Source organism: Podarcis erhardii (genome assembly GCF_964252035.2).
Source record: "Podarcis erhardii genome assembly, chromosome: 11".
NCBI lineage: Eukaryota > Metazoa > Chordata > Lepidosauria > Squamata > Lacertidae > Podarcis > Podarcis erhardii.
In genome coordinates, this window is record NC_138501.1 from 53,521,607 (window position 1) to 53,535,903 (window position 14,297).

Sequence of the window (14,297 nt, forward strand, 5' to 3'; positions counted from 1 at the left end):
TGGCTTCTGTTGATGCCTGTTGAGACCAGCAGGAGATGGAGTGGCCAGAATCTCCAACTGCAACTACAAGGGGCGACACTGAGACTGAGGAAGCTAGCTGGCAGGGTCCCCCATGCCCAGGGACCGGTTGTATGAAAGAAAGCCAGTGGGGGCTGGACAAGGGCAGGCTGAGGTTGATAGGGCAGTGGCTCAGCCGCGCTTGGGAGCCAGTCTCCATGGGCTTCCACCGTTCATGCGATTAGAGGCAGCTTCCTTCCAATAAGCCCTCTTAAAGGGACCCCTGACCATTAGGTCCAGTTGTGGCTGACTCTGGGGTTGCGGCGCTCATCTCGCTTTACTGGCCGAGGGAGCTGGCGTACAGCTTCCGGGTCATGTGGCCAGCATGACTAGGCCGCTTCTGGCAAACCAGAGCAGCACACGGAAACGCCGTTTTCCTTCCCGCCGGAGTGGTACCTATTTATCTACTTGCATTTTGATGTGCTTTTGAACTGCTAGGTTGGCAGGAGCAGGGACCAAGCAGCGGGAGCTCACCCCATCACGGGGATTTGAACCGCCGACCTTCTGATCAGCAAGTCATAGGCTCTGCGGTTTAACCCACAGCACCACCCGCGTCCCTTACTCTTAGCCCTTCCAAAAAGAAACCTGGCTCCACAGAGTTACGCTTCTCTCGCTTCCCTTTGGTCACTCAGACCTTCAGAATGTTTCCGAGAGCAGTTTCCTCTGGAGGAAAGAGATTATTAAAGGCTTACCGACATCTTTGCAAAACCAGCCGTGTTATCGTAGAGGTTGAAGGGAGTGGGGAGCTAGCGGGCACGCAGCTGTTTCCCATGCAGAATGGGTGCACACCTCAGGATCCAACAGCTCTCTCCTGCTTTGGCAAAGCCTCTCTTTTCAGCACAGCTGGTTAAAAATGGCCATGTTTTCTTCCTGGGCCGAAAACTGCAGTTTCACTTTTTCGAAATTCCCATATAACTCCTTCATCAGATTAGCCAAAGGGAGCTGTGCTTGCTCCCTGCCCCAGTTAAACGGCTGGTGAATCTGGAGCTATTGCTCTTGTTAAACAACAGGTTGAATAGCTAGATCCGTCCAGGGAAAATGGAGCCCTAACAGAGTTCCATGACAAAGTTTTATTTCTTATTTATACCCCTCTCTCCTTCCAAACAGGCTGCGGGACTTCGTTTGACTTTCACAAGAAGATTGATTATTTGTTCCTTGTGGGTACAGAAGAAGGCAAAATCTACAAAGTAAGGCCCTTCCCTTTGCAAGCTGTTGCTCTGCCTGTTTCTGGCATTTCCAGTCCCAAAATATGCTCTAAAAGGCTTCTGTGTTGGCATGTGGCGACGCCTGCATGACTTTTGCCAGAATCCTCTCAAGATGGGATGTTTAAGTAAAGCAAGTGAACAGATTGCACTGACTGAGTTTGAGGAGGATTTTCCCCCCTCCGGGAGAACCAGACTGTGAGCGACCCTTTGGGGCAGGAAGGACTGCCCCAGTGAAGGAAATGAAATTGGCCTTGCCAAACTCCCTGCCGTGCAAAAAATAAATTAAAAATCTAGCTTTTTAAGACTGCGCAAGAACGAGGAGTGGCAAGCCCAGCCGTGCTGCCTGTAGAGCTTGTTTGTTAAATGGTTATTGGAAGAGAATGCTGTTGCCTTTAACGCCTTCCGACAATCAGCCCAATAATGCTCTAATTTTTGGCTGCAGAACAATTATGGCAAATTTCAGAGAGTAGCTCTGTTAATAGCATTTCGGAAGCCAAGAAGTGATTATCTTAATTACAAACCCAGCCCTATCTGCTGCCCTTTTCTGCAGATAAATTGTTTCTGCATTAATGCAGACGTGCTGCCCTAAACGGCTGCCACGTACTCCACGTGCATGCCCTGCTTATGAATCTGCCAGGCAAAAACCCCCCTCTCCTGATGGGAGCTGGGAGCAGGGATTTGAGGAGAAGAAACTAAGGACTTTGTACACGGAAGTTTTGTGGAAACTCTCCTTCTCCTTCTTAATCTGTTAATTACCTTCTATGCAATCATCCCAAGGTGATGTGCAGTAGAAACAGCAAAAAACAGTTGAAAACTAAACTAAAACAATATAAAATAGTCACCCACAGAAAGGACAAGTTTATCCAGCTGGGAACAAAGTGTATCCCACTATTTCCAGAAACCCAGTTTCCTGCCATAACTCCACAGGAATCCTGTTCCCTAGAAGAGGGGCAGCCACACCGAAAGCCCTGCTCCAAGTTTCTGCAGAGCAGGCTTCTGAGATATTTGCAGGAGGGACATTACCTCCAGCCATAATAATAATAATAATAATAATAATAATAATAATAATAATAATAATAATAATAAATTTTTATTTATACCCTGCCCTCCCCAGCCAGAGCAGGGCTCAGGGCGGCTAACACCAGTAAAATTACAGTAAAAACATAATGGGGGGGACCCAATTTAAACTACAGGTTAAAATGCAATTTAAAATGCAGCCTCATTTTAAAAGTAACCCATGGATCAAAACCATAAGGGGATGGAAATATAAGGGTCAGACTGAGTCCAAACCAAAGGCCAGGCGGAACAGCTCTATCTTGCAGGGTTAGGGTTAGGGTTAGATAAACAGCATGAAAGATGCGGAAAGATGTCAAGTCCCGCAGGGCCCTAGTCTCTTGTGACAGAGTGTTCCACCAAGTTGGGGCCTGTGCTGAAAAGGCCCTGGCCCTAGTTGAGACCAATCTAACCAAGTAGCCTGGTTCTGAGCTGCATACGCCTTTAGATGTTAATACATCTTGAACTTGGCCCAGTAGGAGATTGGCAGCCAGTGAAAGCGCGGCAAACAGAGGGTCCATATGCTACTGGTTGTTTGCTACCACCGCTGCCCCACAAGCAATCTAGCTGCCTTGTTCTGCATCAGCTGCAACCTCCAACCAACCAGCCCAAGGGTAGCCCCACATAGAGTGCATTGCAGTAATCCAGCTGTGAGGCTACCAATGCTGGGACATCTGCTTTGTTTTATGTTACCCTTGCTCTGAAAAACATGGTCAAAATTAAAGGGTTCAGGAACTCAGACCAGACCCAGTTTCATAAAATCTTACACAGATTTTACTAAAACGAGAGAGAGAAACTCCCAATAATTGCACAGATTAAAATAGCTCAGAAGGTAAGAAAACAACGAACAGTAACTTATCCAGCTAATGAACATAAAGGCTTACACTTAAAGCTCAGTAGACTGAGCAAAGGAGCAGGATGCTGTCAAAAGCCCAAATAGACTCTGACCTTGGCTGGCTGGCCGCTGAGAGCTCCCACCAGTCCAGGTTTTATGGGGATTTAAGACCATAGGTGTTCAACTCTTCCACCCAATTACCTTGTGACACTGGCCTTGAAGCCTTAACAGGAGACAGCTGTAGTAGTAGTAGTAGTAATAATAATAATAACAACAATAATAATAATAATATGTATTATTTATACCCCGCCCATCTGGCTGGGTTTCCCCAGCCACTCTGGGCGGCTTCCAACAAAGTATTAAAATACAGTAGTTTGTTAGACATTAAAAGCTTCCCTAAACAGGGCTGCCTTCAGATGTCTTCTAAAAGTTTGGGAGTTGTTGTTCTCTTTGACATCTGGTGGGAAGGCGTTCCACAGGGCAGGCGCCACTACCGAGAAGGCCCTCTGCCTGGTTCCCTGTAGGTTTGCTTCTCGCAGGGAGGGAACCGCCAGAAGGCCCTCGGCTCTGGATCTCAGTGTCTGGGCAGAACGATGGGGGTCTTTTCCTTAGCTGTCTTTTCCTTAGCTGGAGCAGTTCTTTGCTTCTCCTTTTCTTCTAATTTCTCTCCTCATTGCTTTAGTCTTCCTGTCTCCTCTCCTTGCAAGTTTGCTGTCTTTACCTCCCCGCTCCCAGGCAACCTCCTTTATTGCTAGCGTCCCTATCATTTTAGTGTATTTTTCATCTCTGTTGGAAGCCGCCCAGAGTGGCTGGGGAAACCCAGCCAGATGGGCGGGATACAAATAATAAATTATTATTATTATTATTATTATTATTATTATTATTATTATTATTATTATCTCGCTCCCAATCGGCAAACGATCAGTGGCTTTGTTTCAACACCCCCTTCCCTCTTTCAAAAAAAAAGAAAAAAGAAAAAAAAAGCATGATCTCCTTTTTGCCCCTGGGCAATTTGGCTCCAGGGACCACACGTTTGCTCCATAAGACGCACAGACATTTCCCCTTACTTTTTAGGAGGAAAAAAGTGCCTCTATGGAACGAAAAATATGGTAACTAACCGACCAATCACATCAGTTCTGCCTCCCCTAAAAAAAGTCCTGCCCCTCCCAACAAAATTTCTGGCTACGCCCATGAAAGCAGGTGCAGTTCTGCCCTTAATGAGTTGTCCGTAATTTTGCTTTGGTCATTCTCTGAGCCCGGACCTCATAGGTTTCTTGCCATATGTGGTTTGGGCTAAGGGGAGCCTTCCTGCCAAGATAGCACCATCATCAACAGCCATCCGAATGTTAATATTTCCTGGCCCTCCAGCCCTGTAAAACCTCTTTTGCATAAGAGACAAACATTCAGGCAAGGCAGCATCTTCCTTCTTCTGTTAAATTGCCCGTGGCCTGATTGCCGGAAGGAAGGCGTTGGTGAGGAAACATACTGATCTTTGGTTTCAGGAATCATTAGCAATGATGGAGGGTTGCTGCTCTGCAGGTGCGTTTTCAGCAATATAATTATGTGCAGGACCAGCAGCTCAGCCTCTCGGAAAGATTCCTGCACCTTAAACATTTATAAAAATTTCAGGGATGCTGGAACGTCCAACTCACCCAAGGAGGCAACTCTGTCACCTGAACCAATACAATTTAACAGGGAAGATCAGCTTATCTGGAAGGCCCTGGGATACCCCATGAGTCAGAAATTAATAACTTTGCTTTCAGGCAGAACTGGTCAACTGGAGATGATGATGATGATGATGATGATGATGATGATGATGATGATGATAATAATAATAATAATAATAATAATAATAATAATAATAATATCCCGCCCTCTCCAGCCGAAGCTGGGCTCAGAGCGGCTAACAACAGTAAAATAATACAGCATTCTAAAATCAATTCATTATAAAATCAGTTCAAATCAAATTAATGGCAACCAAGGGCTAGAGTTCTGTGAGGATTACCAAAGATAGGGACCTTCGGAAAAGGTGCAGCAGAGATTTGCATTTGGTCTTGCCAAGTTTGAATGCTGGAATTTAAGCTCGTTCAACTCTGACAGAAGCTTTAAAGTCGCTGACCAGCTGTGGCCAACTCACTCCATCTCAGCCTCTGTAAAATGGGTTTATTTTTTGGTCTTGCAGGGTTTACGTGTTTGTGTGAGACTTAGAGGTGGGGTGGCCTATGGTACGAACTAGGAAGAACAACGCTCTCTGTTGAAATACAGTAATGCTCTCTGTGTGTTTTTAGCAAATTTGTGCTAACTAGGGCCAGGGCCTTTTCAGTACTGGCCCCGACTTGGTGGAACGCTCTGTCACAAGAGACCAGGGCCCTGCGGGACTGGACATCTTTCTGCAGGGCCTGCAAGAGGGAGCTGTTCTGCCTGGCCTTTGGCTTGAACTCACTCTGACCCTTATGTTTCCCTCCCCTCATGGTCTTGATTTATTGGCTACTTTTAAAATGAGGCTGCATTTTAAATTGCATTTTAACCTGTATTTTAAATTGGTTTTGTCCCCCCCCCCCATTATGTTTTTACTGTGATTTTATTGGTTTAGCTGCCCTGAGCCCAGCTCTGGTCAGGGTATAAATAAAATTTATCCATTTATTATTATTATTATTAGTAGTAGTAGTAGTAGTAGTATTACTATTATTATTATTTTATTAAATAATTAATTTAATACAGCTGCAAGTAGTAAGAACATGAAGGCTGGCATTCAGAAGCTCTGCTGCCTCTGACTGTGGAGGCAGAACATACCCATTATGGCTAGTAGCCACTAATATCCCTCTCCTCCATGAACTGGTCTTTTGTTGTTTAGTCGTTTAATCGTGTCCGACTCTTCGTGACCCCGTGGACCAGAGCACGCCAGGCACTCCTGTCTTCCACTGCCTCCCGCAGTTTGGTCAGACTCATGCTGGTAGCTTCGAGAACACTGTCCAACCATCTTGTCCTCTGTCGTCCCCTTCTCCTTGGGCCCTCCATCTTTCCCAACATCAGGGTTTTTCCAGGGAGTCTTCTCTTCTCAGGAGGTGGCCAAAGTCTTGGAGCCTCAGCTTCAGGATTTGTCCTTCCAGTGAGCACTCAGGGCTGATTTCCTTCAGAATGGATAGGTTTGATCTTCTTGCAGTCCATGGGACTCTCCAGAGTCTCCTCCAGCAGCAGAATTCAAAAGCATCAATTATTCGGCGATCAGCCTTCTTTATGGTCCGGCTCTCATTTCCATACATCACTACTGAGAAAACCATTGCTTTAACTATACGGACCTTTGTTGGCAAGGTGATGTCTCTGCTTTTTAAGATGAACTGGTCTAGTATTTAGTAAATATATGAGCGAATGGTTTTCCTTATTCTAAAATCAGATCCAGAACAGTAGCCTTGTTAGTCTGTGCAAAGCAATGCATTGGCAAGGGTTGAAAGAAGCTGCATTTCAGGCGGGTTGGACTAGATGAGCCTCAGGGTCCCTCCCAGCTCTACTCTTCTATGATTCTAGACTATATCTTTCTGGGGAACTTGGCTTGTTCTAGTAGGTGGCTACTAGCCCTGATGGCTCTGGATCAAGGCCAAATTAGAAGCCCCCAAGTTAGGCCAAATATACTCAGAGTCGAGAGTGGATTTCATGCTCTTTCTTCAGCTGATAGTGGTGAGGAGGAATGGAAGTTCCCCCAGAATGTCTGCCTTATATACATTATTTACACAATGGGCCCCACCTGATTGGCTAATTCTGGGATTCTCCTGTAGGCCAATCAGGTTGCGGATTCCCTTCCAACTGGAGCTGGATTGGGTGGCTCCTGTGGACCAATCAGACTGCTGCATTCTGGATCCTATTGTTCTAGGGCCAATCAGAGTGCTGCATTCTGGATCCTATTGTTCTAGGGCCAATCAGACTGCTGCATTCTGAATCCTATTCAACTCAGTACATAACAGATAGCCATCAATTGCATGACTGGCTAGAATGAACCATGACTTCTTGACCCCCCCTACCCCCTGCTGCCCCAAGGGATCCCTCTGCATAGGACCCAAATCAGGGAAACTTCCTAGGACCTGAATTGGACCAAAAGTGTTGTGCCCTTGGAATGATTTTGCAACGTGCAGAAATATCCCTTGGGAATGGTACCTTTCAGTACTTCCAGACTTCGGGGGGCATTTTACAAGCCCCTTAATCCAGACTGGATTATTGTAACTCGCTCTACGTGGGGCTGCCCTTGAGACTGACCCAGAAACTCCAGCGGGTGCAGAATGCCGCGGCGAGACTCCTTATGGGGTCTTCGCTGCGAGATCACATTCAACCGGTACTACACCAGCTGCACTGGCTCCCAGTGGAGTACAGGATCAGGTTTAAGGTGCTGGTTTTAACCTTTAAAGCCCTATACGGCCTAGGACCCTCGTACCTACGGGACCGCCTCTCCTGGTATGCCCCACAGAGAAACCTACGGTCTGCAAATACTAACATCCTCAAGGTCCCAGGCCTCAGAGAGGTTAGGCTGGCCTCAACTAGAGCCAGGGCCTTCTCGGCTGCGGCTCCAATCTGGTGGAACGCTCTGTCACAAGAGACTAGGGCCCTGCGGGACCTGACATCCTTCCGCAGGGCCTGCAAGACAGAGTTGTTCCACCAGGCCTTTGGTCAGGGCGCAGTCTGACTCCCTCCTCTGGCAACCTGCTTAGAATCTTGCTTAATTAGTTGCCATTAATTTGATTTTAATTGATTTTTATAATGTAATATTTTTAGAATGTGTGAATATCTGATTGTTTGATTGTTGGTTGTTGTTAGCCGCCCTGAGCCCGGCTTCGGCTGGGGAGGGCGGGATATAAATAAAATTTATTATTTATTATTATTATTATTAATATGACAAATTCTGGAAATACCAATGATCAGAAGGCCTCGGGAAAATGCGGTCTGACAATTCTCCTGCCCAGTTACTCATGGAACAGCCATTAGCCTTTTCCCCAACATCTCCCTTGTCTGCGTTTTCTATGATGTCCTTACCCCTGTCACTTGGGCAGCATCTAGCATGCTGTTTATGCTACATGTCTGTTTAATGAGAAGCAGAAGTTGCAGTCACCCGAATCTGACATCCAAATCTGAACTCCGGGTTCTTTGCATTACTATACATTAGCTTGCGGCAGCGTCTCCCGAGGAGCGAGTAGGAATTCTTCATGGGGCTGGAAATAGATGCTTAATAAACAGCCCGGCTCTAAAAATACTTCCATTAAGCCCAATTTCACTGGCTGGATTCGGGATTGCAGAGCAGAGTGAGGAAATTACTGTGATGATCAGGGCTCCGTGCTGTGTGCCGAAGAGAGACAAAGCAGGTATCAGGTGTTAAGTGAAAACTCGTCTCCGGGGGTGGGGTGGGGGAGGAAATAATGCAGAGAGCTGAGCAGCAGAATGTCACCAACTCCTTGTATTTTTGCAGTGTTCAAAGTCCTACTCGACGCAATTCCTGGACATCTTTCATGCCCACCATATGGCTGTCGATGCCGTGAGCTGGAACCCGTTCCACAGCAAGGTTTTCATTTCCTGCAGCTCAGACTGGACGGTGAAGATTTGGGACCACAACATAAAGTATGTGCAGCCACAGCCTGTGCATTGCCCTGCCGTCATCCCCGTGCACTGGGGGGTGGAGGGCAGTTGCGATTTATGCTGATAACCTTTGGAACTCCCTGCCTATTGATCTCAAGCAGGCACCTTCACTGTACTCTTTCTGGCACCTGCTAAAAAATTATTTTTGTGTGTGTGTTTTGACATGCCTGCTCAGAGAGTTGATGCAGGTTTTAATCTGTCTTTAGCCTGTGGTTATTTTTTCAGTGTCTTAAATTGTTGCTGCTAATGCTTCTTATTTATAATTTAGCAAACCGCTTTGGCGGGGTGGGGGGGAATAGTGGATGCTGTGTGTGTGTGTGTGTGTGTGTGTGTGTGTGTGTGTGTACAGTCATACCTCGGGTTACAGACGCTTTGGGTTGTGCGATTTTGGAATGCGCACCGCACCAAACCCAGAAGTACTCGAACGGGTTACCCGGGTTACAGCACTTGCACAGAACACTAAATCGCACTTTGCGCATGCACAGAAATGCCGAATTGCAACCTGTGCATGTGCAGACGTGGTGCTGTGGGTTGCGAATGTGCTTCCCACACAGATCATGTTCGCAATCCGAGCGTCCACTCTGTGTGTGTGTGTAAAATCATGCAATGTATAAAGTTTAAGAAATAAATAAATAAACTAAATTATGCCCCCCACATGAGCAGGAGTTCTCTGTGGCTGTTCCCCACGGCTATGGGATGGCCACAGCTTTCCTTCTGCAAAGGTGATGCGTCACCAGAGGATTCAAGGCTGGCACAAGAAGTAGACTGAGCAGATGGGCAAGATGGGTTGGGAGGCCAGAGAAGCAGTTCCTAATCTAAAAGGTGCCCCCCAAAACCCCTTCTGGAGGATGCTGGCTGGAGCAAACAGCTGGATCACACTCAGTTGTGCACAGCAGGGGGGCTGCCTTGTCGGGGCGCAGCTTTGAGGTCACACAGTGCAGCCACTTGGGGGAGCAAAATGCCCCTGGCAGACTCTGGCCAAAAGATGCCCTTCGTTGGCCCACATGTGGGTGCCAACCTTCATCCTCTCCCTGCAGTGGGTCACACCAGAGGGAACTTATTCAGCTGCCCACTGGCCTCAATGGCCCTAAAAGCAAAAGGGGAGCAGAAAAAAGACCTTCTGGGCAGACTGGTTAAACTTTTCTGCCTCCAGGGAACTTTCCTTTGCCTTCTATGGAACTGAACAGAACCTGCCCTTTTTGGAATATCCATGTCCGCTTTCTGTGTGCCATCTATAACCCTTTCCTTTAAACCAGTGGCCTGGCTCAAATTCCTCTCATGCTTGCCTGCCTCTCTGCCTGGGCCTGTTCTTGGCTTGCTTCTGCCCGGAACGGATTCTGCCCAGCCCTGACTCAGAAGGTGGCATCTGCTGACATCCAGGGTCTTTTGCTTGCAGGACTCCCATGTTCATCTACGACCTCAATTCCGCCGTTGGAGATGTTGCTTGGGCTCCATATTCCTCCACTGTCTTTGCTGCGGTTACCACTGACGGGAAGGTAAGTTGATTGCCTGCCTGCCTGCCTGCTTGCCTATCTATCATCTCTTGCATGGATTGATGGGTCCTGCTGGTGTCTCAGGTGAGCTTGACTGTAGGCCCTGTTGGGGTAATGCCAGTTTGGTTTCTGACATGCATATAACCAACCATTCAGAAGTGATGCATCTTAAGGAAAAGATGGATATTCCGTGCCTATCCAGACATCCCACAGGTACTAGATCAGCCTTATCATGGCAGGAAGCCATTGACCAGCTGTAGGTGGTGCCTCTGCCATCTCCCCCCCCCCCGCAAAAAATGTTTATTCATTTTATAACACAAATAAAGAACACAAACAGAAAAACAAACAGTACAAACCAATCCTTGTTATATCCTTATTTTTCTAAACATTGTTAAGTGGGCTTCCCCAAGTCCCACCTATCTGATTTTCATTTTGCTTCATCTTTAGCAGTTTACATATATCATAGTTTCTAACCATCTTCCCCCACCCACATTTAAAATAACTTCTCATTTTATCACTTACAAATAATACTATTTTAAAATACACTATCTTCTTCTAACCCTACAGCCTATATCCAAAGCTATTCTAAGATTTAAATATTAACATATTTTGTCAAATATTCCTTAAACCTCTTCCAGTCTTCTTCCACCGTCTCTTCTCTCTGGTCTTGGAGTCTCCCGGTCAGTTCGGCAAGTTCCATCATCTTCATCTGCCATTCTTTGATAGTTGGTAAATCTTGTTTCTTCCAATTCTTTGCTAGCAATATTCTCACAGCTGTTGTGGCATACAGAAAAAAAGTAACACCCTTTTTGGGGATTTCACCCCCCACTATACCAAGTAAAAAGGCTTCTGGTTTTTTAATAAATGTGTTTTTCAACACTTTTTTCAGTTCATTATAAAACTTTTCCCAGAAGTCTTTTACCTTGGGGCACGTCCACCACATGTGGTAAAAGGTTCCTTCTTTTTCTCTACATTTCCAGCAGTTATTATCATGAGTATGATACATTTTTGCTAACTTCACTGGTGTTAAAGCCTCTGCCCTCTTTGGTTTGTTAGCTGGCCATCCCCCCCCCCCAGGTCTATACACAAAGTGCCACTGGCAGATGTGGACACAGGGACCGCAGGTGGACAGGATGGTGGATGTTGATGCTGGTGCAATGCACAGAAAAACCAAGCGAGAGCAATGAATCATAAAAGGGTACAATTGGAAGGGACCCCAAGGGTCCTCTAGTCCAACGCCCTGCAATGAAGGATTCACAGCTAAAGCTTCCCTGACAGATGGCCATCCAAACTCTGTTTGGAAACCTCCAAGGAAGGAGAGGCCACCACCTTCCAAGGCAGGGGCGCCGACTTATAAAAAAATATTGGGGGGGCCCAAGACCTCCAAACCGCTGCTGCTGGGGGAACGAAAGGGGCGAGCCCCGGGCTGCCCCGACCTTAAGTGAACCTGTGAGGGCCCGCCCTTTGCGGCAGCCGATTGGCTGCCGCCGTGGGCAGTGAATATTAATGAGCTAGGGGGAATCCCCGCTTCTCGCAGGGCTGATGCCAGCCCCGCGAGATTGTTGATGGGTCGAGAGCCTGCAACCCCACCCCCTCTCTAGATCGGGAGTGGCTTTGTTTTAACTCATTACTGAATGTATTTTAAAAGGTAACTATCGTCAAACAAGGAAAATAAAAAATACCAACATAATTTTGTGATTTTACAAAGCATAATATAACTAATAATTTTCTTAAATTATTGGGGGGGCAGAGCCCCCCCAAATGAATTTTTGAGGGGGCTCGGGCCCCCTCAGGCCCCATGGAGTCGGCGCCTATGTTCCAAGGTCATCTGTAGGCCCAGTGTCAAACAGCCCTTACTGTTGGACATTTTGATTGGCAACCGTCTGCCTTGGGAGATAATGGGCATGTGCAACTTTGGAGCTGTTGGACGGTTGCAGTGCTTGCTGTGGGGAGACACACGTTTTGTTTCCGCCGGAGCAGGGGAAGGCGTCCAGCTGTGTCGCTGCAGACACACCATGGCGTTTCTTCTCTCTTTGCTCCTCCCAGCGGCCATTCCTCCTCTGGTCACTGCTGTGGCTGCCCAACCTGTCTGTCTCCTGGTACTGCGGTCATCTGCAAGGGATTGCCACACGGCAGGGTTGATGTTGCTCGTTCTTCCTAAAGTTTAGTCGGAACCTCCTTTCTTGCAATTTGAATCCATTGGTTCCAGTCCGACCCTGTGAAGTGGCAGGAAAGCAAGCTTACTTAGTGGGGTATCAGGATGTGCGAGGCCTGCCTTTGAACATAAAGCAAAAGAATATTCAGCATAAAGCAGAAGAAGCAGTGAAGAAATGTCCTGCATTTTCTCTCGCTTCCTTGGATAAAATCCAGGGCCATGGAAGGGTGCTTTCTCCCATGCCCCCAACCTGGAAACATTTGTTTATCGGCTACATCCAAAGGCAGAGAAAAGAACAGCTTACTGCCCCTCTCTTTGGAGGTTTGAACAATCTGTATCCATGCAGTGGTCATGTTCACCATTAAAAAAAAATAATTGGCAGGGGGAGAAACACAGCTTTCCCTTAGGAGCGGCTGCAAGATCTCTCTCTTTAGATGGAGATCAGATCTTGGACAGAGTTATTCTTAAAGACGGTCCTTTCTCCATGGACCAGCGCGTTTGGGAAAGGCTGCAGCAGTAGCTGAGCTCACTGGGGCAGAATAGACCTATTTGGTGATGCTTAAACAAGTGCCCAAGATTCATTTTTAATAAAGTCTTTCCTACCCCACATCAGGGGAGCTGAGAATCGCTCATAACCTTTTTGTCCCTCCTGTTCAAATGGCTCAGCTCAATTACTGCGGATAATTCAATCCCGTCCCCTAATGAAGTGCTGCTGGCATCAATTCCGGAAAGGAATATGCTTTAATAGGGACACATGAAGCTACACGAGGCACTGCCAGGGGAGGGTGGACTTTGGTATTCAGGAGCAGCCACCTATTTTGCCGTGGCAGAAAACTATTCTCCTCTCTGCCGCAACCATAACCTAAAATAAAAGGAAGTAAAGAAAGGGAGGTGAACTCTTTGAGAGCTCTCTGTAGTGGTGCTGGCCGGAGTGAAGACCCAGGACTTCTTGGCTATTTCAGAGGGCTAATGAGTGATTGGTCAGTGTAAGTTTGTAATCTACACCCTTGTGCAAATTAATTGAAACAAACAATGTAGTTTATAGTACAAAACTCACATGTTGTTGTTGTTTAGTCATTAGTCGTGTCCGACTCTTCGTGACCCCCTGGACAAGAGCACGCCAGGCACTTCTGTCTTCCACTGCCTCCCGCAGTTTGGTCAAACTCATGCTGGTAGCTTCGAGAACACTGTCCAACCATTTCATCCTCTGTCGTCCCCTTCTCCTTGTGCCCTCCATCTTTCCCAGCATCAGGGTCTTTTCCAGGGAGTCTTCTCTTCTCAGGAGGTGGCCAAAGTCTTGGAGCCTCAGCTTCGGGATCTAGTGAGCACTCAGGGCTGATTTCCTTCAGAATGGAGAGGTTTGATCTTCCTGCAGTCCATGGGACTCTCCAGAGTCTCCTCCAGCACCAAAATTCAAAAGCATCAATTCTTTGGCAATCAGCCTTCTTTATGGTCCAGCTCTCACTTCTATACATCACTACTGGGAAAATCAAAGCTTTAACTATATGGACAAAACTCACATATACACGTACAAATCTCACATATATGTACATTAGTAATGGATATGACCTCCGCTATTTTTAAGCAGCATTTGAACACAGTTTGGCATGGAGTCTGCTAGTTTCAAACAGTCATTGTTGATTTTCGGATCCCTGTACCACACTTGAATCAGCGCCTGAATGAGCTTCTCCATAGTCATACAGTCTACAGCACAGAGGCGACTTTTGCATATAGCCCACAAATTCTCAATGGGATTTACGTCCAGGGAATTCCCTGGCCAATCAAGTACCTGTATCTGCTGCTCTGTCACGAATTTCTTCACTACTTTCGATATGTGACAGGGGGCTAGGTCCTGCTGCAGTATCCCAGTAACGTCAGGATAC

At 46.9% G+C, this 14,297-nt stretch overlaps 1 protein-coding gene across 1 annotated transcript in view; it reads left to right on the plus strand.

The window, feature by feature from the left end:
- Positions 1-14,297, plus strand: part of DNAI1 (dynein axonemal intermediate chain 1) — a 157,034-nt gene that overhangs the window by 89,905 nt on the left and 52,832 nt on the right. Inside the window, exons 16-18 of the mRNA XM_081881464.1 lie at positions 1,165-1,244; positions 8,600-8,748; positions 10,163-10,262. Coding sequence (XP_081737590.1) covers positions 1,165-1,244; positions 8,600-8,748; positions 10,163-10,262 — 329 coding nt within the window. The remainder of the gene's footprint in view (positions 1-1,164; positions 1,245-8,599; positions 8,749-10,162; positions 10,263-14,297) is intronic.